This window comes from Dendrobates tinctorius, unplaced genomic scaffold (assembly GCF_039654945.1).
Source record: "Dendrobates tinctorius isolate UK_male_01 unplaced genomic scaffold, ASM3965494v1 ptg000223l, whole genome shotgun sequence".
Taxonomy (NCBI): domain Eukaryota; kingdom Metazoa; phylum Chordata; class Amphibia; order Anura; family Dendrobatidae; genus Dendrobates; species Dendrobates tinctorius.
Window position 1 is genome coordinate 26,473,822 of NW_027361890.1, and position 24,559 is coordinate 26,498,380.

General features: G+C 44.3%; 1 protein-coding gene across 3 annotated transcripts in view; it reads left to right on the forward strand.

Annotated features, from left to right (window-relative positions):
* The window catches only part of ASIP (agouti signaling protein), a 200,274-nt gene that overhangs the window by 132,989 nt on the left and 42,726 nt on the right, over window positions 1-24,559 (forward strand). The window contains exon 4 of one of the 3 annotated variants that reach the window (XM_073555222.1): window positions 18,595-18,668. The exons of the other annotated variants lie outside the window; for them this stretch is intronic. Within the exon in view, the coding sequence (XP_073411323.1) occupies window positions 18,595-18,630 (36 nt within the window). The 3' untranslated portion in view covers window positions 18,631-18,668. The remainder of the gene's footprint in view (window positions 1-18,594; window positions 18,669-24,559) is intronic. 3 annotated transcript variants of the gene reach the window in all.

Below are 24,559 nucleotides of genomic sequence, written 5' to 3' on the forward strand. Positions count from 1 at the left end.
GGGGGCAGATCTACCCCACGCAAGGATAGGGAGCTGGCTGAGGGCACAGAATACAAGGGACAAAACCAATGATATAGTAAGAGAGCAAAGCCGTGGGTCAGAAACCAGACGGGAACGAGGTAACCGGGGACAAGACAGACGAGTAACCAGAGGCAAGCCAAGGGGTCAGATAACCAGGAGGAATGAGTCAGTACCGAGCAGAAAGACAGAGACAATAGTCAGGGGCAAACCGGGTCATACACAGCAAACAGACACACGCAGAGGAACAACAATACAGAGAGTAACCTGGGTCAGCGACCTCAAACCGAGTAGGCGGAAGTATCACTGACACTGAACCCAGGAACTACCAGCATTAAATAGCCACCCCAGAACCAAAGAGAGGTGGACAGACTTAACCCTGACCTGACCAGGACGAAGCCAGAAGCACCCCAACCTAAGTCATGACAGTACCCTCCACTCAAGGGGGCACAGGTTTCCCAGGAAATTAGGTGTGAAAAGCCCGCATCAGACGATCGTCATAACCGATCGAGCAGGAACCCAAGATCGATCCTCCGGTCCGTACCCCTTCCAATGCACAAGATACTGAAGGGAAAGACAGACCATTCAGGAATCCACAATGCGTTCCACCTCATACTCCTCCTGCCCATCTTCCACAACAGGTGGCAAAGGATTGACTGATCCTTCCTCAACAGCCCCCAATGGTTTCAACAGGGACATATGAAACACATTGAGGATTCTAGAAGACGAAGGAAGACGCAGCCGAAATGCCACCGGGTTAACCAATTCCATTATCTCATAAGGGCCGATAAACTTAGGCCCCAGTTTCGCCACAGGAACGTTAAGCTTAATATTCCTCGTAGACAGCCAAACTTTATCCCCAACCCAGAGCATAGGTCCCACAGCCCGTCTCCTGTCTGCAAAAACCTTGAACTTCCTCTGAGCCTCCCCAATATTCCTCTGGACCTCCCGCCACATTTTTAAGAAAAGAAGGCGCAAGGCCTCAGATTGGTCAATGTGGCAGGCCCTTGGGACAACACCGCCCCCACCCCCACCTTTGATATATTAACCTCCACCACAAAGTGTTCAGATGGATTTGGCTGAACCAGAACCGGGGCGGTCTTAAAACAATTTTTCAGAGTCAGGAACGCCGCTACCGCTGAGGTAGACCAGCTCTTCACATCAGCCCCCCTTTTGTGTCAAGTCAGCGAGGGGCTTGAGCATCTGTGAAAACCCTTTAATAAACCTCTGGTAGTAATTGGCGAATCCCAAGAAGCGCTGAAGACCCTTAAGGTCCCGGGGCTGAATCCAATCCACAATGGCATGAACCTTTTTGGGATCCATGCAGAAACCCTCACCAGAGACAATGAACCCCAAGAGTGACAATCCCTGAACAAAAAACTAGCATTTCTCTAATTTAGCGAAGAGCTGATTTTCCCTGAGTCTCTGGAGAATAGCCCAAAGATGACCAATGTGGGCTTGTTTATCTGATGAATAGATTAAAACATCATCTAAGTATTTGACCACAAACCACTCAATAAAATCAGAGAACACATAATTGATGAAGTTTTGAAAAACCGCAAGAGCATTGGTCAAACCCATTGGCATAACAAGATTTTCAAACAACCCTTCAGAGGTAAGAAATGCAGTTGTCCACTCATCCCCTCCCGTACCCGGGTAAGGTTATAGCCCCCCCCCCAAGTCCAACTTAGAAAACCATTTGGCCCCGGACAATTGGTTACACAAATCGGGAATGAGTGTTTCTTATCATGATTTTATTAAGTTCCAGAAAGTCAAGGCATGGGCGAAGACCACCATCTTTTTTTTACAAAAAAGAACCCTGCAGCAACAGGAGACACAGAAGAGCTAATATGTCCTTTGCGGAGGCTCTCAGATATATATTCCTTCATGGCCACCCGCTCAGGACCAGAAAGGTTGAACAATCGAGCCTTAGGCAATTTAGCCCCTGGAAACAGATCAGGGACCTTCAGTGGCAACCCCTCAGCCTGACTTTTGCAGAACATGTCCTCAAAGTCCTTTAGGTACTCTGGAATACCCTCCAGATCGGCAGACGACACAGATGCAGAAATCAGACATTTATTTTCACAATTCAGACCCAATTTAACAATTTTTCGAGTCTCCCAGACAATGACTGGGTTATGTTATTGAAACCAAGGAAACCCCAAAACCAACCCGACAGGGAGGTTGTCCAGAATGAAACAGACTATATGCTTCAAATGAACAGGGCAAACCTTAAGGACAAATTCTTTAGTAACCAAGTGGATCCTGTTATGATTGAGTCACCGTAGGAGGCAGACACAAAAATAGAAGCTACGTCCAGAAAACCAGAGAAGTTGGCAACTATCAGATTGCAGACCCCTGAACCTATCAACACAACTAGCAGTAGCCGTGGGGGGTTCCTACGGTGCCCTAGACCCCTCGATCACAGCCGGAGAGCTAAATAGCCTAAAGACAGAAAAGGAAATCTAAACTGCCCCAGAGCAGACCCCAAAGTAAAAGACAGCCCCCAACATATAATGATGGTGAAGCAAGATGAAAAAACACTCACACAGATAGAAAGATAGGCTGAGCAAACGATGGGGCCCAAGCTAACTAAACAGAACAGGAAAGGAAGGTTGCTGTCTGCAATCTGCCAAAACCCTATCAAAAACATAAGCCAACAAGCTGATATGGAAAAAGACCCTGAAGCAGCTAGGCTTCAAAAACTAAATCAGCACTCAGGTATTTTCAGAAGACAGAGCTAAAGGAATTCAGCTCACCCTAGCAGGGAATGGCAGAAATCCAGAAAAACAAAGAAAAACAAAGTCAAAGCACAAATGCAAAAAGACGAGCAGAAAACTTAGCTTTAGAAGAGCAGGAATTCAGACTGGTCTCCAAGGATCCCACAGAGAAATCACCCGCAGGGCAGAAGAGCGTCGCCGGCCTTATATCCAGTCAGTAACTCCACTCAGCCAGTCATCATCATTAGGCTCAGGTGTTTGATAGTCAGGCTCACTACCTTTCTTAACCAGAAGAGGGAGTTCATCGGGCCTCAGTAGTGAAGGGGAAAATGAACTCACAACAGTACCTCCCCCTTGAGGAGGGGTCACCGAACCCTCATCCATGCCACCAGGGCCATCCGGGTGTGCCCAATGAAAGGCACGCACCAATCTTTTGGCATGAATATCAGAGGCAGAGACCCAGGAATTATCCTCCTGACCATAACCCTTCCACTTAACCAAATACTGGAGTCTCCGTCTAGCCAGACGGAAATCCAGTACTTTCTCTACCTCATATTCCATGTTACCTTCAACCAATACAGGGTGTGGAGGTGCCACCCCCGGAACAACAGGTTCAACAAACCTCTTCAACAAAGATTTATGGAACACATTAAGGATTTTAAATGTGACAGGAAGAGCCAAAAGAAAAGAGACTGGATTAATAATCTCCAAAATCTTGTAAGGTCCAATAAATCTAGGCTTAAACTTAGGAGAAGCCACCTTCATAGCAATATTTTTTGATGATAACCACACCATATCACCAACCTTAAACTGGGGACCAATGGTCCTATGTCGGTTGGAAAACCGCTGGGCCTTTTCCTGGGAGAGAGATAACTTATCCACCACTTGGTCCCAGATCTGGTGCATTCTCTCCACCACAGTGTCAACACCTGGGCAGGCAGAGGGCTCCACCTGCCCTGAAGAAAATCGAGGATGAAACCCAAAGTTACAAAAAAAAGGTGACATCAAAGTGGCAGAACTAGCTCTATTATTTAAAGCAAATTCGGCCAAGGGCAAAAATGAAACCCAATCATCCTGATCAGCAGAAATAAAACATCTCAAATATGACTCCAAGGTCTGGTTTGTTCTCTCTGTTTGCCCATTGGTCTGAGGGTGAAAAGCAGAGGAGAAGGACAACTGAATTCCCAGCTTGGAACAGAAAGTTCTCCAAAATCTAGACACAAACTGAACTCCTCTGTCAGATACAATGTTCTCAGGAATCCCGTGCAAGCGAACCACCTGTTGCAAAAACAGGGGCACCAACTCAGAGGAAGACGGCAACTTAGGGAGTGGTACAAGATGAACCATCTTAGAGAACCTATCACAAATCACCCAAATAACAGTCATCCTTTGAGAGACAGGCACATCAGAGATGAAATCCATTGAAATATGGGTCCATGGCCTCTTGGGGACAGGCAAAGGCATCAACAACCCACTAGAGCGAGAACACGATTTAGACCGGGAGCACGTCCCACAGGACTGCACAAAATTCCTGACATCACAAGACAAGGAGGGCCACTAAAAAGACCGACTCACCAGATCTCTATTACCAAAATTACCTGGATGACCAGCCAAAGCAGAGCAATGAACTTCAGACATCACTCTCTTCTTCCACTGGTCAGGAACATACAACTTTCCACTGGGACAACGCTCAGGTTTGTCCTCCTGGAACTCTTCCAGAGCACGTCTCAAATCGGGCGAGATGGCAGAAAGAACTACCCCTTCGCCTAAGATGGTAGCAGGCTTGGTCACCACAGGAGAATCAGCAAAGAAGCTCCTATAGAGGGCATCTGCCTTGACATTCTTAGTTCCAGGAAGAAAAGAAACCACAAAATCAAAACGTGTAAAAAACAAGGCCCACCTAGCCTGTCTAGGGTTCAAGCGCTTAGCCGACTCTAGGTAAATCAAATTCTTGTGGTCAGTGAGGACCACGACTTGATGTTTAGCTCCCTCCAACCAATGTCTCCACTCCTCAAATGCCCATTTCATGGCCAACAGTTCCCGATTCCCCTCATCATAGTTACGTTCAGATGGAGAGAACTTTCGGGAAAAGAAAGCACAGGGATTCATTTTAGATGTTACAGGATCCTTTTGGGACAAAACAGCTCCTGCACCAATCTCAGAAGCATCCACCTCTACCTGGAACGGAAGTGAGACATCAGGTTGCGGCAAAACCGGGGCGGAGGTGAATCTTCGCTTCAGCTCCTGAAAGGAAGAAACAGCCTCCGGAGACCAATTTAACACATCAGCACCCTTCTTAGTCAAATCAGTCAATGGCTTGGCAATACTAGAAAATTTTGCTATAAATTTCCGATAAAAATTAGCAAAACCCAAAAACTTCTGGAGGGCCTTCAAAGAAGTGGGCTGAACCCAATCGTAAATGGCCTGTACCTTGGCCGGGTCCATTTCAATAGTTGACTGGGACAAAATAAATCCCAAAAAAGAAATCCTCTGTACTCCAAAAAGGCATTTAGATCCTTTGACATACAGGGAATTCTCCCTCAAGATCCGGAACACAGTCCGAATATGATCCACATGAGAATCCCAATCCTTGGAGAAGATCAAAATATCATCCAGATAGATAATCAAAAATTTATCGACAAAATCTCAGAAAATATCGTTCATGAAGCACTGAAAGACAGAAGGGGCATTAGTGAGCCCAAAAGGCATCACCAGGTACTCAAAATGTCCCTCCGGAGTATTAAACGCCATCTTCCATTCATCCCCATGCTTAATGCGAATAAGATTATACGCCCCCCTGAGGTCAAGCTTGGTAAACCAGCAAGCACCTTTAACTCTGGAGAATAGATCAGAAATCAGGGGTAACGGATACTGATATTTAACAGTAATTTTGTTGAGGGCATGATAATCAATACAAGGTCTTAATGATCCATCCTTTTTAGCTACAAAAAAAACCTGGCACCTAAGGGTGACGAGGATGGTCTAATATGACCCTTCCCCAACGCCTCCTTAATATAGGATCGCATAGCCTCGTGCTCGGGTACAGATAAATTGAAGAGCCGACACTTGGGAAATTTACACCCCGGGCTCAGTTCAATTGCACAGTCATAACTCCTATGAGGAGGCAGAGACACAGACTCATTCTCACTAAATACATCATAAAAGTCCGCCAAATAATCAGGAACATCATGCGACTGAGGAGAGGTGGAAAACACCGGAGCCTCACTAAAGGCACACCGACAACCCCAACTCACCACAGACACAGATTTCCAATCCAAAACTGGATTATGAATTTGTAACCAGGGAAACCCCAGAACAATAGTATCATGCAGATTATGCAACACCAAAAATCTGCAATTTTCTTGATGGTCTGGGGTGACCCGCATTACCACCTGGGTCCAAAACTGAGGTTTATTTTTAGCCAAAGGAGTAGCATCAATCCCCCTCAAAGGGATAGGCGTCTGCAGAGGTGTCATCGGAAATCCACAACGTTTAGCAAAATCCAAGTCCATTAGGTTTAAGGCTGCTCCCGAATCCACAAAAGCCTTGGCGGAAAATGTGGACAGGGAGCAGATCAGAGTAATAGCCAGAAGAAACTTAGGTTGAACACCACCAACAGAAAACGTGTGTGCAAAGCATTTCTCTCGTTTAGGACAGACAGAAATAATATGCGAGGCATCTCCACAGAAAAAACACAACTTATTACGCCTTCTGAACTCCTGACGCTGCTCTCTGGACAAAACTCTATCACATTGCATAGGTTCAGACATTTGTTCAACAGGTGGCAACACCTCTCGTGCAGTTTTGCGTTCGCGCAAACGCCGATCAACCTGAATAGCTAATGACATAGAATCGTCAAGACCAGAGGGAACAAGAAATCCCACCATAGTATCTTTTACGGCTTCTGACAACCCCTTCCGAAAGAGAGCAGCCAAGGCATTATCATTCCAGGTAGTAAGTACTGCCCATTTTCGGAATTTTTGACAGTACAATTCTGCAGAATCTCGACCCTGGTTCAATGCCAGCAGGGTCTTTTCAGCCTGATCAATGGCATTAGGTTCGTCATACAACAACCCCAAGGCTTGAAAAAATGCATTCACATTAGTCAGAATAGGATCATCTGGTTTCAAAGAAAACGCCCAATCCTGGGGATCGCCACGCAGCAAAGAGATGACAATTTTAACCTGCTGCGCGGAGTTCCCTGACGAGTTAGGCTTCAAGGCAAAAAATAATTTACAATTATTTTTGAAATTCAAAAATTTAGACCGATCCCAAAAAATACATCAGGTGTAAGAATCTTTGGTTCAGCAGCATGTGGATAAGCAAGGTAGGCGGAAATTCCCCGCACTTCCGCAGCGAGCTGCTCCACATGATCAGACAATTGCTTTATCTCCATTGAGAGAAAAAAAAAATTCCCCCTACGGCCTCAGAGATATAGAGGAAAAAATATACACACTTTTTTTTTTTTTTTTTTTTACAATTCTTTCCTGCTATTGAGTACCCTAGGATCTGCAGTATGGCGGGTGATTCTGTTATGATTGAGTCACCGTAGGAGGCAGACACAAAAATAGAAGCTACGTCCAGAAAACCAGAGAAGTTGGCAACTATCAGATTGCAGACCCCTGAACCTATCAACACAACTAGCAGTAGCCGTGGGGGGTTCCTACGGTGCCCTAGACCCCTCGATCACAGCCGGAAAGCTAAATAGCCTAAAGACAGAAAAGGAAATCTAAACTGCCCCAGAGCAGACCCCAAAGTAAAAGACAGCCCCCAACATATAATGACGGTGAAGCAAGATGAAAAAACACTCACACAGATAGAAAGATAGGCTGAGCAAACGATGGGGCCCAAGCTAACTAAACAGAACAGGAAAGGAAGGTTGCTGTCTGCAATCTGCCAAAACCCTATCAAAAACATAAGCCAACAAGCTGATATGGAAAAAGACCCTGAAGCAGCTAGGCTTCAAAAACTAAGTCAGCACTCAGGTATTTTCAGAAGACAGAGCTAAAGGAATTCAGCTCACCCCAGCAGGGAATGGCAGAAATCCAGAAAAACAAAGTCAAAGCACAAATGCAAAAAGCCGAGCAGAAAACTTAGCCTTAGAAGAGCAGGAATTCAGACTGGTCTCCAAGGATCCCACAGAGAAATCACCCGCAGAGCAGAAGGGCGTCGGCGGCCTTATATCCAGTCAGTAACTCCACTCATTCAGTCATCATCATTAGGCTCAGGTGTTTGATAATCAGGCTCACTACTTTTCTTAACCAGAAGAGGGAGTTCATCGGGCCTCAGTAGTGAAGGGGAAAATGAACTCACAACAGGATCCCATCCTTGGTGAAGGGAGTAGAGTCAAAGGCCACCACTTTCTTGGGTTTACCCAACCTGACTGTCCCTATCTTACAATGGGCCACAAATTTCGAGTCAATCAAGTTTACTGAGGATCCACAATCCACATAAGCAGAAGAGGGAAAAAAACGATTGTTCACACACACCTCCACTTTTAGCAACAATTTGAAATTTGAGGAAAAAAGTACCTGAGGGTCTGGATAACCTCCTCGGCAGTTACCCAGACCTAGGCATTTCCCAAGACCTTGGAATCTGGCAGGCAAGAGGGACAGTCCTTTCCCCAATGGCCCGGAGATCCACAATAGAGACCGCCCCACTTCCATGGGCTCAACCAGTGAAGGAGGTGCAGGTTTAACCGGCAATATCGAAGCTCCATCTTGCACCACTCTTATTTTATGCAGACTACGGTCCATATGGATGGCCTGTGTCATGGCGTCCTCTAGAGAGTCTGGCGGGGGATGCAGAGCCAATGTATCCTTTAAATGCTCGGACAGACCCCTTTGGAAAAGCTCTCTGAGCACAGAGTCATCCCAAGACATTTCTGATGCCCATTGTCTAAACTCTGAACAATACCAATCAGCAGAGCATTTTCCCTAGGTGAGACCCATAATCGTGTCCTCTGCCAAACTCACTCGATCGGGTTCATCATAAATTAGACTTAAGGCCTCGAAGAACTGATCCACAGACAGTCTCTCAGGAGAGATGGGAGATAGGGAGAAAGCCCAAGCCTGCAGCCCCTCTCATAACAGAGATATCACTATTCCCACCCTTTGACTCTCATCACCCAAGGACCGAGGGCACAGAGAAAACAATAATTTTCAACTTTCTCTAAATACCCAGAACCTTTTTTATCCCCAGAAAAAGTATCCAGAAGTTTGACAGAGGGTTAAAGAGAAGACAAAGAGACATCTGTCACCAGACCACCCACATTGCCCAATGGGGAAGGGGCACCCCAAATAGAGTTAACAGTATCAGCTATATGTCTTTGCACCTGCTGCTGGGAAGTGATCAACGCTCTTTGCTGAACCAACAGGTTCTGCATAATTTTGGTCAGGTTATCCACCCGAACTGGCAGAGCACAGAGTGGGTCCATGGCATACAGTGAATCCCAAAGCCCCGCAAAAAATGTGAGGTCGGTGATAATTTAGTGACACAGGGACAGTGTCACTGGGGTTAAGCCTGGGGACGCTAACAGGGGAGGTGTGACACTAGACAGAGTGTGCGAAGACTGAGGAGCGAAGTGCACACAGGACGTGAGCTTAGCCAGTCATGTGATCACAGAGGGTGGAGCTAGCAAGTCACATGACCACAGGGGTGGAGCTACCCCACGCATGGACAGGGAGCTGGCCAAGGGCACAGACTACAAGGGACAAAACCAATGACATAGTCAGAGAGCAAAGCTAAGGGTCAGAAGCCAGACAAGAGCAAGGTAACCGGGGACAAGACAGACGAGTAGCCAGAGGCAAGCCAAGGGGTCAGATAACCAGGAGGGACGAGTCCGTACCGAGCAGAAAGACAGAGACAATAGTCAGGGGTAAATCAGGTCATACACAGCAAACAGACACACGCAGAGGAACAACGATACAGCGAGTAACCTGGGTCAATGACCTCAAACTGAGTAGGTGGAAATATCACCAACACTGAACCCAGGAAGTACCAGCATTAAATAGTCAACCCAGAAACAAAGAGAGGTGGACAGATTTAACCCTGACCTGACCAGGACAGAGCCAGAACCACCACATCCTGAGTCATGACAGATCAACAGATACTAAGAGGAATGAGGGCCCTGCTCGCAAGCTTAGAATCTATGAGGAAATAGGGGAGACACAAAAGGTGGATGGTAACAATTGCTTTGGTTGTTCGGACCAGCCATAATGTAGGAAATCGGGTGTTCATGTAATGCAGCATGAACCGGTTATCAGCCAGAATACGTAAAAGTACAGACACAGAGGGCTATTAAATGCATAAGGCGTATGAAAACATGATGCAAGGAACCTGGTTATGGTAAAAATTTTGAATGGGCAACACAGTGATAAATAGATTAGTGATGAGCCGGTAGGCCAGTCTGAAGAAATGCATTTTTAGTCAACGCTTAAAGCTGTGGTTATTGGGAATTAATCAAATTAACCTGGGTAGTGCATTCATTCCAAAAAATGGGTGCAGCATGTGAAAAGACTTGGAGACGGGAGTGGGAGGTTCTGATTATTGAGGATGTTAACCTCAGGTCATTAGCAGAATGGAGGGCATGGGTAGGGTGGTAGCCTGAGACGAGGGAGGAGATGTAGGGTGGTGCTGAGCCATGGAGTGCTTTGTGGGTGAGGGTAATAAGTTTATACTGAATTCTGGAGTGGATGGGTAACCAGTGTAATAACTGGCACAAGGTAGAGGTAGTGGTGTAACAGTTGGTGAGGAAGGCATAGGTAGGTTAGTAGAGGGAGGAAACATAAGGAGTTCAGTTTTTGACAGGTTTAGTTTCTGATAGAGGGAGGACATGATGTTGGAGACAGTGGTAAGACAATCATTGGTGTTTTCTAATAAGGCAGGCGTGATGTCAGGAGAGGAGGTGTATAATTGGGTGTCATCAGCATAGAGGTGGTATTGGAAACCAAATCTACTGATTGTTTGTCCAATAGGGGCAGTATACAAAGAGAAGAGGAGGGGACCTAGGATTGAGCCTTTGAGCAACCCCAACAGTAAGGGGAAGATGAGAAGAGGAGGCGCCAGCAAAAGATACAGTAAAGGAGTGGTCAGAGAGATAGGAGAAGAACCAGGAGAGAATGGTGTCATTGAGGCCAATGGTGTGGATCATAGTGAGGCGGCGCTGGTGATCCACAGTGTTGAATGCTGCAGAAAGATCTAGGAGAATTAGCATGGAATAGTGACCATTAGATTTAGCTGTTAGTAGATCATTAGAGACTTTAGTGAGGGCAGTTTCAATAGAGTGTAAAGCGGATTGAAGAGGGTCAAAAAGAGAGTTATGTGAGAGATAGCGGATAAGACAGGAGTGGATCAGGCGTTCAAACAGTTAAGAGATGAAGGGAAAATTAAAGACAGGTCCATCAATACAATCAACTAGTAAACCTTTTTAACTCATACTTAGAAAGAATGCCAAGTGACAAATATTAGGCTGTAATAAGAGCAGACAAGATACCAGTTGGTGAGCACAAAACACGATTTCATTCTCCCAGTGTTAACAAAGTACATTTTCCAATGGACAGAACTTTCTAAGCTGAGATATAATTATTCAGCAATAAAGCGAAAATCTTCAACATATTACAGAAACAGATAGATCATGTGGTGCTTTGCAATATCCTATAATATTTTACAATGGTTAAGATGGCTATCACTTTAATCTATGGTAGGAAAAATTGGGGTAAAGGTGGATTTACTCTGTGCTGCTGAATAACTAAAAGTCCAGGCATATTTTCACAAAGAAGTGTGGTTTTATTCAATGCGTTTCAAAGTTCTAAGACTTCATCAGGAAATACCACAATTGTACAGATACAAACACTTCAGAGCTTTAAATAGACAAGAGATTCAAATTTCGGAGCAAATGTAATCACCTGACAGACAGTGTCAGAGTTCATAGATAAGACACATGATGTGCTCACAGTTTAACTATAAAGGATAAAAAATTATTAACATTGTTTTCCTTTTATTTGTAGCAACAGAGCAAATGTGGAAATGAAAAGAAAAACACTTAAAAAAAAAAAGAAAGGAAAGAGAAGACGTATCGGGACAAGAACCCGCTAACTCAAAATTAACAAAAAACACAAGTGTCTTCTCCTGATGCAGCGACAACTGAGCTAAATTGACTGAGGAATTTTCACGTTCCAAAATGAACATATCATGGAAAAATATATATACATATTCAGACTTCAAAAATAAAAAATGAATTAAAATGAATGAATATAATAAAAAATGTATTTAAAAATGGTTTATCATTCTATAAACGATATATATTGGAGTGTGTGTCAAAAACATTTTTTTCAAAGATTAACCATTGTTAATCTGCAAAAAAGATTTAAACCTTTACTCCTAAGGTTATTTTAATTTTTTTATTAATATATCTCATAAAAATTATTATAAGATAAGCATAAATAATATATCTGAGAATTATTAAAAAATGTTTAAAATGGAATAATGCACATGTGGGAAGTAAACTAGCTCCAATTGGCACTATTACATTATCCCACACTCCAAAGGAAGGAACTGAGAACATATAGCTGGCCTCTCACCAACAGCTGAGCAGAGATTATACTGACTGATCTTCTAATGTGGTAATGAGATAAAAATTATTTACCACTGAGGGCATTCCTCACTTTAGAAAATCATTGATTAATATGTCCACAGAAAATATGTCCAATTGGAGCTAGTTCACCTCCCACTTGTGCATTCTTCCATTATAAACTTTTTTTTTTCTTCAAATATATTTATCAGAAAATATGTTTTTATAACAGAGGTTAGGTGAGGAGGTAAATAAGGAAGGGGTAAGGGAAGAAAACATATAATTGGTAAGGGATAAATGGGAAAAGGAACAAAATATTAGTGAGCTCAAACATTGCTTTAAACAAATTCAAAGCTTAGGCTACTTTCACACTTGCGTTGTTTTGCTGCGCGTTTTTTGCGCACAAAAAGCATGGAAAAAACGCATACAACCGCTGCGTTTTTTTCAAGCATATGCAGGAAAAAAAACGCAGCATTTTTATGCGTTTGTATGCGTTTTTAGTGCGTTTGCATTTTTTTCAACATTGTCCTCACCAAAAAAATCAAGATATTATTAGGGTTAGTGGTTAGGGTTAGTTAGGGTTAGTAGTACTAACCCTAACCCTAAACCCTGACTCTACTAACCCTAACTCCTAACCCTAACCCCTAACTAACCCTAACCCCTAACTCTTAACCTAACCCTAATCCTACTAACCCCTAACCCTAACCCTAACCCTACCCCTTAACCCTAACCCCTAACCCTTAACCTAACCCAAACCCTAACCCTAACCCCAACCCTAACCCTAACCTTAAACCCTAACTAATCCTAACCCCTAACCCTTAACCTAACCCTAACCCTAAACCCTGACTCTACTAACCCTAACTCACCCTAACCCTTACCATAACCATTGTCTAACCAATGTACAACAAAAAAAACACATGCACAAAAAAACGCATACATGAGCATGCCAATGCTCACGTATGCGCACCCATAGACTTACAATGGGTGTCTTGCTGTAAAAAACGCATAGCGTGCGCATGCGTTTTTTGGGGGCAAGTCGGACGCACAAAAAATACAACAAGTTGCATTTTGTGCGCCCGAGCGCACATAACAAAAAAAACGCATGCGCACAAAAACGCATACAAACGCATGGGTAAGGCTGGTTTCACACTTGCGTTTTTTTGCGCTGGATTTTAGCACTAAAAAACGCATGCTTTTTTTACCTATATTTTGCATGGGATGCGCTTATGTGCGCATACACATGCGTTTGTATGCGTTTTTCCGCGCATGCGTTTTTTGTGGTGGGCGCACAAAATGCATCCTGTTGCATTTTTTGGGCGTCCGACTTGCCTCAAAAAAACGCATGCGTGCGCAATGCGTTTTTTTACAGCAAGACACCCATTATAAGTCTATGGGTGCGCATATGTGCGCATTGCCATGCTCATGTATGCGTTTTTTTGCGCATGCGTTTTTTTGTTGACCATTAGTTAGACAATGGAATTTAGGGGTTTGGGTTATAGTTAGGGTTAGTTAAGGGGGTTTAGGGTTTGGGTTAGGGTTAGTATGGTTTGGTTAAGGGTTAGGGTTTAGGGTTAGTTAGGGTTTAGGGTTAGGGTTAGGGTTTGGGTAGGGTTTGGTTAAGGGTTAGGGTTAGTATGGTTTGGTTAAGGGTTAGGGTTAGGGTTAGGGTCAGGGTTAGGGTTAGGGTTAGTAAAGTCATGGTTTGGGTTAGTGTGAGGGGCCAACTAATGTTGGAAAAAAACGCAAACGCGGTAAAAACGCAATAAAATTGCATATAAACGCATAAAAACGCTGCGTTTTTTTCATGCATGCTCATAAAAATGCTTGAAAAAAACGCAGCATTTGTGTGAGTTTGTATGCATTTTTTCCATGCGTTTTTTTGCGGGAAAAACGCGCTACAAAAAAAAGCAATTGTGAAAGTAGCCTAAGCGCACATAAGCGCATCCCATGCAAAATATAGGAAAAAACCGCATGCGTTTTTTAGCGCTAAATAACAGCGCAAAAAACGCCAGTGTGAAACCAGCCTAACACATAGCCTAAGTACCTACTTGTGGTATAGAAGGAAGGATGAAAATATTAAAAGAAATATGCAGGGAGAATATCCTGGTCTGGTCATATATGTACATTATATTAATGATCTTTTAACATAGACTAATCAAGTTCTAGGGAATTCAGAGTTCCAACAGTCCCATTTCTTACGGTATTTAACCAAGCAACCGTTATTGAGAGCGAATCTGAAATCTATTGAGTTATGCAGATAAAGTCTTTCCATAAAATTGGTATATTTAGGAATATCTGTTCTTTTCCAACAACTAGCTATAGAGTTTTTTACAAGTAGCAATGTGTGAATTAAGACATACCTAACTGCTGGATCTATTTTATCTAGGTCAATGGAAAGCAGTGCATTTTGAGGAGTAAGGTCACATACACACACTGAGTATTTGGTGAGTTTTTTACTCCACTATTTGTAAGCCAAAATCAGGAGTGGGTGAAAAATACAGAAGTGGTGCAAATGTTTCTATCATGCTTTTCCTCTGACCGTTCCACTCCTGGTTTTGGCTTACAAATACTGGGGTAAAAAATTCACCAAATACTCAAAGTGTGCATGAGCCCTTAGTATAAATTTCCTACCAAGAAGCATTTCTAGATTTTGAGATATCTTTCTCCAGAGAGGTTTAATTTTGGGGCAGCTCCAAAATATATGTAATAAGTTGCCCGTGAGGCCGCATTCTCTCCAGCATAGTGCTGAATGTTCTTGGTTTATATGTGCATGTCTTGAGGGGGTATAGTACCATCTCACCAAAAGCTTATAGAAAGATTTATAGAGCATCATGGAAATATTAGAGCTGTATGAATTTTTAATTGCTCTTTCCCACTGATCCTTGCTAATCTGGATCCTCAAGTCTGACTCCCACCTAGTCATGTAAGGACTCATATATACCGTTGTCTTTATTAAAAAGGTAATTTAAATATTTTGTGCTTCAAAAGGTTTTATGTTCCAGATTGCAGAGAAGTAGGTTGACCATATCCGTTCTGGGTATACAACTGAGGATGAATTTTTGCATGTATTCCTCCAGAGTAATAAAGTTGGAGGAAGGAATGCTAAATCTATTTTTAATCTCTCTAAAATTTATAAAACTATTGTTAGAGTAAATATCCCTAATTTTCCTGATGTCTGTGTCCATCTCTCTGGAATGGAGAACTTATAGTAGGAATATAGAGGAAAGTTACCCATTAATTCAGACCTACTATCTCTCTCTCCCGGCATTGAAAATTTTTTCCAAGCGTTGGTATTTGCAAAAAAAAATAGGGTGTGATGAATCTGGGGTACCCTTTTCGATTAAATGCCTATACAATAAATCTGCTAAGGGGCGGTTGTTGTTTTGAGTTAACTCCAGATCCAACCATGCCAGAGGTGTGTTTATCACAAACCAGCAAATACTTTATTTGATAAGATATATGCCGTAATATTGGGTAGTGCAAATCCGCCATGTAATTTCTTCTTAGGGCATTTGAGGCCACTCTAGCTCTCTTCCCGTTCCAGATAAAGGAGTTTATAGAGATTTGAATTTTGTTTAGAAGATAATGGAAAAGACAAGGGTATTGCTTTGAAAATGTAAAGAATTTTTGGAAGAATTAAGGATTTTATTATCAATGTTTTCCTCATCCACATTAAACCAAGATTTCTGTAGCTGGAGAGATCCTTAGAAACAATCTCCAGACAGATGGTTGTTTACATATACCTTTGTGTGTGAATTCGAGTAAAGAGCAAGTTTAGCAGTTATTAATTTATTGTTAAAGCCAAATTTCGTTAACGTGATCTTAAGATACTCCCAATTACCTCTATCAAATTCCTTCTTGGCGTAGTTTAAACATTTTTTAATAATTCTCAAATATACTTTTTATGCTTATCTTATAATTTTTATGAGATATGGTTATTTTATTAATATAAGAATAAAGGTTTAAATCTTTTTTGTGGATTAACAATGGTTTCTTTGAAAAAAACATTTTTGATACACACTCTAATATATATCGTCCAATGAATGATAAACCATTTTTAAATACTTTTATTATTATATTTCTTCAATCATTTTAATTCATTCTTTTTATTATTGAAGTCTGTATATGTATATACCGTATACTCGAATATAAGCCAAGATTTTCAGCCCATTTTTGGGGGCTGAAAGTCCCCCTCTCGGCTTATATTCGAGTCATATACCTGGGGGACGGCGGGGGAGGGGGAGTGAGGGTGTCACAGATCATACTTACCCCGTCCTGGCTCAGTCTCTGCAGCCCCCTGCTTCTCCACGGTCTCTCTTCCTTCCTTCAGCGGTCACATGGTACCGCTCATTAAACTCATGAATATGCGCATATTCATGAGTTTAATGAGCGGTGCCACATGACCGCTGAAGGCAGGAAGGAAGACAGTGGGAGAACGGGACTGCAGAGACCAAGCCAGGGCGGGGTAAGTATAGGCTATATTCATCTGTCCCCGGTCCATCGGTGCTTGCTACTGTTGTCTGATGTGTCCTCTTGTCAGTGACATTCAGGCAGCAAGGGGCGCGGTGACGTGGTTAGTGCACGCCCTGCCCTCTGCTGCCTGAACGTCACTGACATGGCAGACAGTGGCAGCCGGCGAGCAGTGATGGACGCAGGACAGGTGACTATCTCAGGTGCCGGGTCCTGAGGCAGCAGCTACACCGGCACCTGGCACCCAGCGACGGAGTGGTGAGTATGTCATTTTTTTATTTTTATTTGCAGCAGCAGTGGCAGCATATGGGGCATAATGCATGGAACATCTTATGGGGGCAGCATATGGGGGCATGATACATAGAGCAGCATATGGGGGCATGATATATGGAGCAGCATATGGTGGCATGATATGTGGAGCAGCATATGGGGTCATGATATGTGGAGCAGCATATGGGGTCATGATATGTGGAGCAGCATATGGGGTCATGATATGTGGAGCAGCATATGGGGGCATGATATGTGGAGCAGCATATGGTGGCATGATATATGGAGCAGCATATGGGGACATGATATATGGAGCAGCATATGGGGACATGATATATGGAGCAGGATATGGGGACATCATATGTGGAGCAGCATATGAGGACAACATATGGGGGCATGATATAAGGAGCATCTTGTGGGGGCAGCATATGGGGCATAATATATGGAGCAGCATATGGGGGCATAATCTATGGAGCAGCATATGGGGGTATAATGTATGGAGCATCTTATGGGGGCAGCATATGGGAGCATAATATATGGAGTAGTATATGGGGCATAATCCATATAGCAGCATATGGGGCATAATCTATGGAGCATCGTAAGGGGGCAGCATATGGGGGCATAATCTATGGAGCATCTTATGGGGCAGCATATGGGGCATAATCTATGGAGCATCTTAATGGGCCATAACCTTTATGGAGCATCATATGGGGCATATTATTCTAGGGAGCATCTTATGGGGCCATTGTTAACCTTTGTGCAGCATTATATGGGCTGTATTTTGTATGGAGCATCTTATGGGGCCCATCATGAACTGTATGGAGCATTATATGGGGCTCCTGATTCAATATGGATATTCAAAAACATTTAACCTACTGATGTCTCAATTAATTTTACTTTTATTGGTATCCATTTTTATTTTTGAAATTTACCAGTAGCTGCTGCATTTTCCACCCTAGGCTTATACTCGAGTCAATAAGTTTTCCCAGTTTTCTGAGGCAAAATTAGGGGGGTCGGCTTATACTCGGGTCAGCTTATATTCGAGCATATATGGTATATTTTTCCATGATATGTTCATTATTGAGTGTGAAAATTCCTCAGTCAATTTAGCTCAGTTGTAGCTGCATCAGGAAAAGACACTTGTGTATTTGGTTCATTTTGAGTTAGCGGGTTCTTGTCCCCGTTTTTCTATGACATCTTCCCTTTCCTTTCTTCTATTTTTCTTTTTTTCTTTTCATTTCCATACAGTACTTGCTCTGTTACTACAAATAAAAGGAAAACAATGTTAATCATTTTTTATCTTTTATAGTTAGACTGTGAGCACATCATGTGTCAGTTGATCACATTGACGTTAAAATTTGAATCTCTTGTCTATTTAAAGCTCTGAAGTGTCTGTATCTGTACAATTGTGGTATTTCCTGATGAAGAAGTCTTAGAACTTTGAAACGCGTTGAATAAAACCACACTTCTTTATGATAATACGCCCAGACTTCCAGTTATTCAGCAGCGCAGAGTAAATCCACATTTACCCCATTTTTTTTCCTACAGTTGGTCATCAGTGGACCTGTGGATCTCCTGCAGTGAATACTCCTACAATACAAACTAAATTATAGCTCTATCTGGTGAGTACAATTCAATTGTTTTAACCATTTGTGTCTCGGATAAGACCTTATTTTGCGCCACTTTCTCCAGCAACACTCATTTAATTTATGGTAGACAGATCTCACGACTGCTAGACTAACCAGTAAACAAAAATATCAACTATGGACAAATGGACAAATAATGATCAGACATGGTTAATAAAACCACATTCTACAATATGGAATATAGTTAATATGTATGCCAAGGTGGGAAGCGAGGGTCATTTGTACATATGACTAAAACAGAGGTCTCAAACCCGCGGGCTGCATGCGGCCCCTGAGGCAGTCATCTGTGGCCCGCGGTGCACCACATCTCTCCCTCCCTGAGGCAGGTAGAAGGGGAAGGCATACAGCCATCCAGGAGCACGCGATGGCTGTGTGTTCTGTGTGCACAGGACCTGTGATGAGGTCACAGGAGGGGGAGGAGTCAGGGGGTCACATGATCAGGGTCCTCAGTGCATTCAGAACACTGCTGTCTTTGTCTGTGCTGGTTGTCATGGTGCTGGGTAAGTTTCTGTGTGGGGTCAGGAAGAGTTTACAAGGTGGAAGTAGCAGAGCTGTGTGTGTATGAGGTGTACCAAGAGGACCAGTGTGTGTACGAGGTGTACGGAGCGGAGCCGTGTGTGTACGAAGACCGAGGTGTACGGAGCGGAGCCGCGTGTGTACGAGGTGTACGGAGCAGAGCCGCGTGTGTACGAGGTGTACGCAGCGGAGCCGCGTGTGTACGAGGTGTACGGGGCGGAGCCACGTGTGTATGAAGTGTACGGAGTGGAGCCACATGTGTACAAAGTGTACGGAGCGGAGCGGCGTGTGTACAAGGTGTACAGAGCGGAGCCGCATGTGTATGAGATGTATGGAGCGGAGCCATGTGTGTACAAGGACCAAGGTGTAGGGAGCAGAGCCATGTGTGTACGGAGCAGAGTCGTGTGTGTATGAAGTGTATGGAGTGGAGCCACGCGTGTACGAGGTGTGTAGAGCCACGTGTGTACGAGGTGTGTGGAGCAGAGCCACGTGTGTTCGAGATGTGCTGAGCGGGGATGTGTGTGTATTTTGGCATGGGGTGGGCCCCATTTGAAAGTTCGCACCAGGGCCCATAACTTTATAGTTATGTCACTGCTCATGCAAGAAGAGAGGAGGAGTGCGTGGCTCCATAGTGGCTGTGGCCCTGTGTGATGACATCCCTCTGGTGCTGTGTAATGACACCATGCCAGCGTGCAGAGAACGGAGGCGTGACTTTCCCCCCATTGCTGGATTTTGCAGGTAACTGTGGCTGTGCGTGTACAGCGAGATGATAGCACCGGCTCACATGCAGAGCCGACACTATCATCCACTGAGGTAAGCTGTACATCACAGCTGACAACCTATTTGAACGGCCGTTTAACCCCTTAAATACCACTATCAATTGTGACTGTATTAAGTTTGAAAGGAATGCAGCTCGCCAGCTTAAATTTTTTTTATGTGCGGTCCATTTACTCTGCCGAGTTTGAGACCCCTGGACTAAACCAACGAAAACTTTGAGTGAATGAATATATTCATTTAAGAGATGCTGATGATAATGATAGCAATATGGAGTGCGTGTAAGCGGTATGTGGCCAGTTCAATGCCCTGCACTCCTTGCATACGTCCCTAACAAGCAAATCTGTCCTGACAGAAACAGTATATTCCATATGTTGTGAAATGTATATACATAGATATAGTTTATTACGCTGTGCTTAAGTTCATATATTGCAAATGTACTGATGTTTATGTACTGTAAGGGGTTAGAATATAGGATTTAGCCCACTATGGGGGGCATGATAGAGTAAGATAGGAGTAGGTTAGAACAATAGGATTTCACTGGTTAGGAGGGGCCAACTTAGGTTAGTTTGGTGAGCTTCCTGGATTCAGGCAAAAGGGGCTGGGAGGACAGTTGAGTCCCATAACATTTAAAGGGAATCTGTCACCCATTTTTTGCGATATGATGTAAAGATATCATTCAATTTAGTGTCACATAAGCATTATAGCAGTACTTTTGATACCCCCTGACTCTCCACCTTTGATGCATAAATAATGTTTTTAGCTCTCCTGCGGTGTATGTAAATCTCTGTGGTCCGGTCCGATGGGCGGGGCTTATTCTCTTTCTCTCCCCCCTCCTCGGCTTGCTGTACATATTGTGATCTTTGAATATCACAGATCCCTTGGAGTTGCGGCGTGTGAGCATTGAAATGTCCTCCTGAGTGTGCGCAGTATGCTTTGCTCAACTGTGGGCAAAGCATAAATCCGGCATACGCAATTACGTTCTATGGCCCGGAAGTATTGGTGTAGTATAGCAGGATCCGGAAACCTTGCAATATGAAGATGACTTTAATGTGACAAAGAAACATGTCCTTAATGTGACAGATGCCCTGAAGATGACAGATGCCCTGAATGTGACAGATATCCTGAATGTGACAAAGATGGCGGAAAATGGCGTGGAAACTGAGGACAACTTCAACCTCACCCCTTGTGGGCATCCTAACCTGAAAATGGCACAAAATTCCATCTGGCAGAGACAGTGGTCCAGGCCTGAGATGCCTCCTTTGGTGAGCAGTGCCCGCCTATAGTGGGCAAGATGGAAGAGGAGGAAGCCTCGCCCCTTGCAGCAGATCACCGAAGAAAGGACTGAGTCCGATGCTGAATGGGTGGAGCAGTCAGAAGCAGCTCCACCCTGGAACAGGTGGGGCTCAGAAGAAAACCCTGTGTGCAGCTGTGCGGTGCCATTGCAAGATACGGCATTGGCATCAATGGCACACTCCTGCATCCATTGCTTCAGCAGCGTCAGCCGCATATAATGGAAGTGGCGGCAGGCAGAGGAAAAGGCCTGACCCAAAAGGCTGTGGGGAGCATTGGAGACCGATAGATTCCCGGTACCTACTGGAGAGCAGTGGTGTCAGCTGCCGAGACTGGAATGTCATGAACCAGACAGGGTCAGTGAACTGGAAGAAGAGACCACCCAGGAGGAACTTGTCTATGAGAAGCCTGAACCAGAAGAACCTGTGTTGGAGGAGCCTGACCTCGGAAAGCTGGAGTCTGAAGCGGAAGAGCCTGTGGTGGAGGAACCTGAGCTGGAGGGCGGCAGCAGTGATGGCAGAGGAACCTGACAGTCACCGAGCGGTGAATGACCTTTGATCCCAAACCCCGGAGTGTGAGCCCATCTTTGCCTACACTCCATCCCTCGGCCCATTACCCCGATACCTAGAAGGAGAGGACCCCTTTCCATCCCCCGGGCAAGTAGCATGGATTGTGGGGGTGATTGAGAGAATGAAGCAGCAGGAGAAGGAGATCTGGTTGGAGCTGCGCCAACAAGGAGGGGGCAGGATGGCCAGATGATGGAACAGTCTGCTGGTGCATAGCAACCCGTCGCACGGGTACAGCTTCATCCGTGAGGTTGACACTGAAGATAAGGTGTATGTCAGTGCCAGTTCTGTGAAATTTCAAAGGCCCCTGAGGGAAGGAAACTGGGTCACTTTCTTCAAAGAGGCCCTTGGGGGTACTTTGCAGTGGCGGTTGACTTACTCCAGGAGGATGATTTAGAGCTGTATTCGGGCCTGAAACAGGCACAGTCGGCCCCCTGTTCAGTGGTTGCTGAATGATCAAGGCCTGCCCATCCCATGTCACTGCAACTGGGGAACATGACACCTGTGGTGGCAGAGCTACTGTCATCCCTTAGAGCATGAGCACGTAGCCCGCTGTGGGACAGAGTAATACGGGACTGCTGGGACAATGACCGGTAATGGCCCTTTAAGAAATAAAGGTAGTGCTTGTTGCACTTAAATGGAAAAAAAGGGACTGTTCCGCATCCCTATGGGCAGAGAAGCCCTGTAATACTGAGGTTGGGTGCAGTTGTCGCACCTAAATAGAAAACGGGACTGTTCCGCATCCCTTGGAGGCAGAGGAGCCCTGAAGCACTGGAGTCAGGTGCTATGTGGCTGGTATGGGCCAGGATTAAACGTTGAACCTTGTTTTTCTTCCCCGCCAAGTTTTGTTGCGCTTGTTGCACCACCACTGCTGGATTGCAGGATCCTAACCCTGAGGGATTATGTGCACTTGGAATGAAAACAGACTGTACGTGGCTGCTGCAAAAGACTGTGTTTTAGTTTGCTTAACCTGAACTTTATCCCTAGGTAAGAGTAGTACTTGTGCGTTAAAGGGCCATACTTTGTGCAAAGGAGGGAGGGGGAAGAACTATGGACTGTGTCTGCTAGGACTGTGGTGAGTCCTAATGAGAACTGTGTATGGTTAAAGGTAAGTTTTATTTAAAAAAATGGACTCTGTTAGAGCAGAGACTCTTATTTAAACTTGTGGTGCTAGCTGGAGGATTGTAACCAGGCACCTGCTTAAAGCTACATAGAGCCAAAGGACTTTCTCTGGATGGAAAAAAGTTTTATAAAAGATAATGTGCATTTTAATATTACCGTATATCCTTTGTTTTTGAATTATGAATTGCTCATATAATTATTTGCACACCTGAGTGGAGTATTCCACTGTTGAAGTAAAAGTTGTATTCTGCCAGCACTGTATGGTCGGGGATTACCATATTTCAAGGACGGAGGAGTGTAAAGGGTATGGGCCCTGCACTCCTTGCACACATTCCTGACGTGTAAACATGTCCTGACAGAAACAGTATATTCCATATGTTGTGTAATGTACAAAATTGGTAAGGGAGCTTTAGGCTGAGTTCACACGTTGCATTTTTTTCGCGTTTCCGCGGCGGTTTTAACCGCGCAATTTTGCCGCGAAAACGTGAAAAATAAGCATCCCATGCATTCCTATGGGATTCCGCAATGCTGTGCTAATGCTGCAGTTCTTACCGTGGCGGAATCGCTTCGCGGTAAAAACCGCAGCATGCTCATTAATTTGCGGAATCGCGGCGATCCCGCACCCATAGGAATGCATTGTTCCGCTTGCTTCCCGCATGTGGCTGTGCACACCATGCGGAAAGTAAGCAGAACAATTGCGGATGGTACCCACGGTCCGGAGGAGAGGAGACTGTCCTCCGGGCTTTGGGTACCATATCCCTGTAAAAAATAGAATTTAAAGTAAAAAATATTGTTATTCTCACCCTCCGACGTCCCGCGCAGCCTTCCCGCCTCTCTCCACACTCCGGTCCGAGTAGTCCTTTGCGAAAATGCCCGCGATGGCGTCCATTCTCGCGGGATCGCGAAGTCTCGCGGTAATTCGTGCGAACTGATGTCATCGCGGGCATTTTCGCAAAGGATTACTGGGAACGGCTGCGCGGGACGTCGGAGGGTAAGAATAACACCGTTTTTTATTTTTTTTTTACATTCTATATTTTACTACTGATGCTGCATAGGCGGCCTCAGTAGTAAAAAGTTGGTCACACTCGTCAAACACTATGTTTGACGAGTGTGACCAACCTGTCAATCAGTTCTCCAAGCGATGCTACAGATCGCTTGGAAAACGCTAGCATTTTGCAAGCTAAATACGCTCGCAAATCGCTAGTTTTTCCGCGGGAAAATCGCGGGAATTTAAAATGCGATTTTCCCGCGGACTGGAATTCCGGAATTCTCGCGGTAATTTCCGCGAGAATTCCGGTACGTGTGAACTTAGCCTTATTCTTCGGGTTAGTACAATTACATTGATACCTCATCTATATAATTTTTTTATGTTTTGGCACTTTAACACGTTGCAGATTATTAACGTTTTTACAGCTTTTTTGCTGCAAAAACGTGGCGAAAACACTTACAGAACGCAACCAATGCATTCCTATGGCATTCCGCAATGCTGTGCCAATGCTGCATATTTTTCCGCTGCGGAATCGCATAGTGGAAAAACATGCAGCATGCTCAATCTTTTTGTGGAATCGCCGCAATTCCGCAGCCATAGGAAGGTAT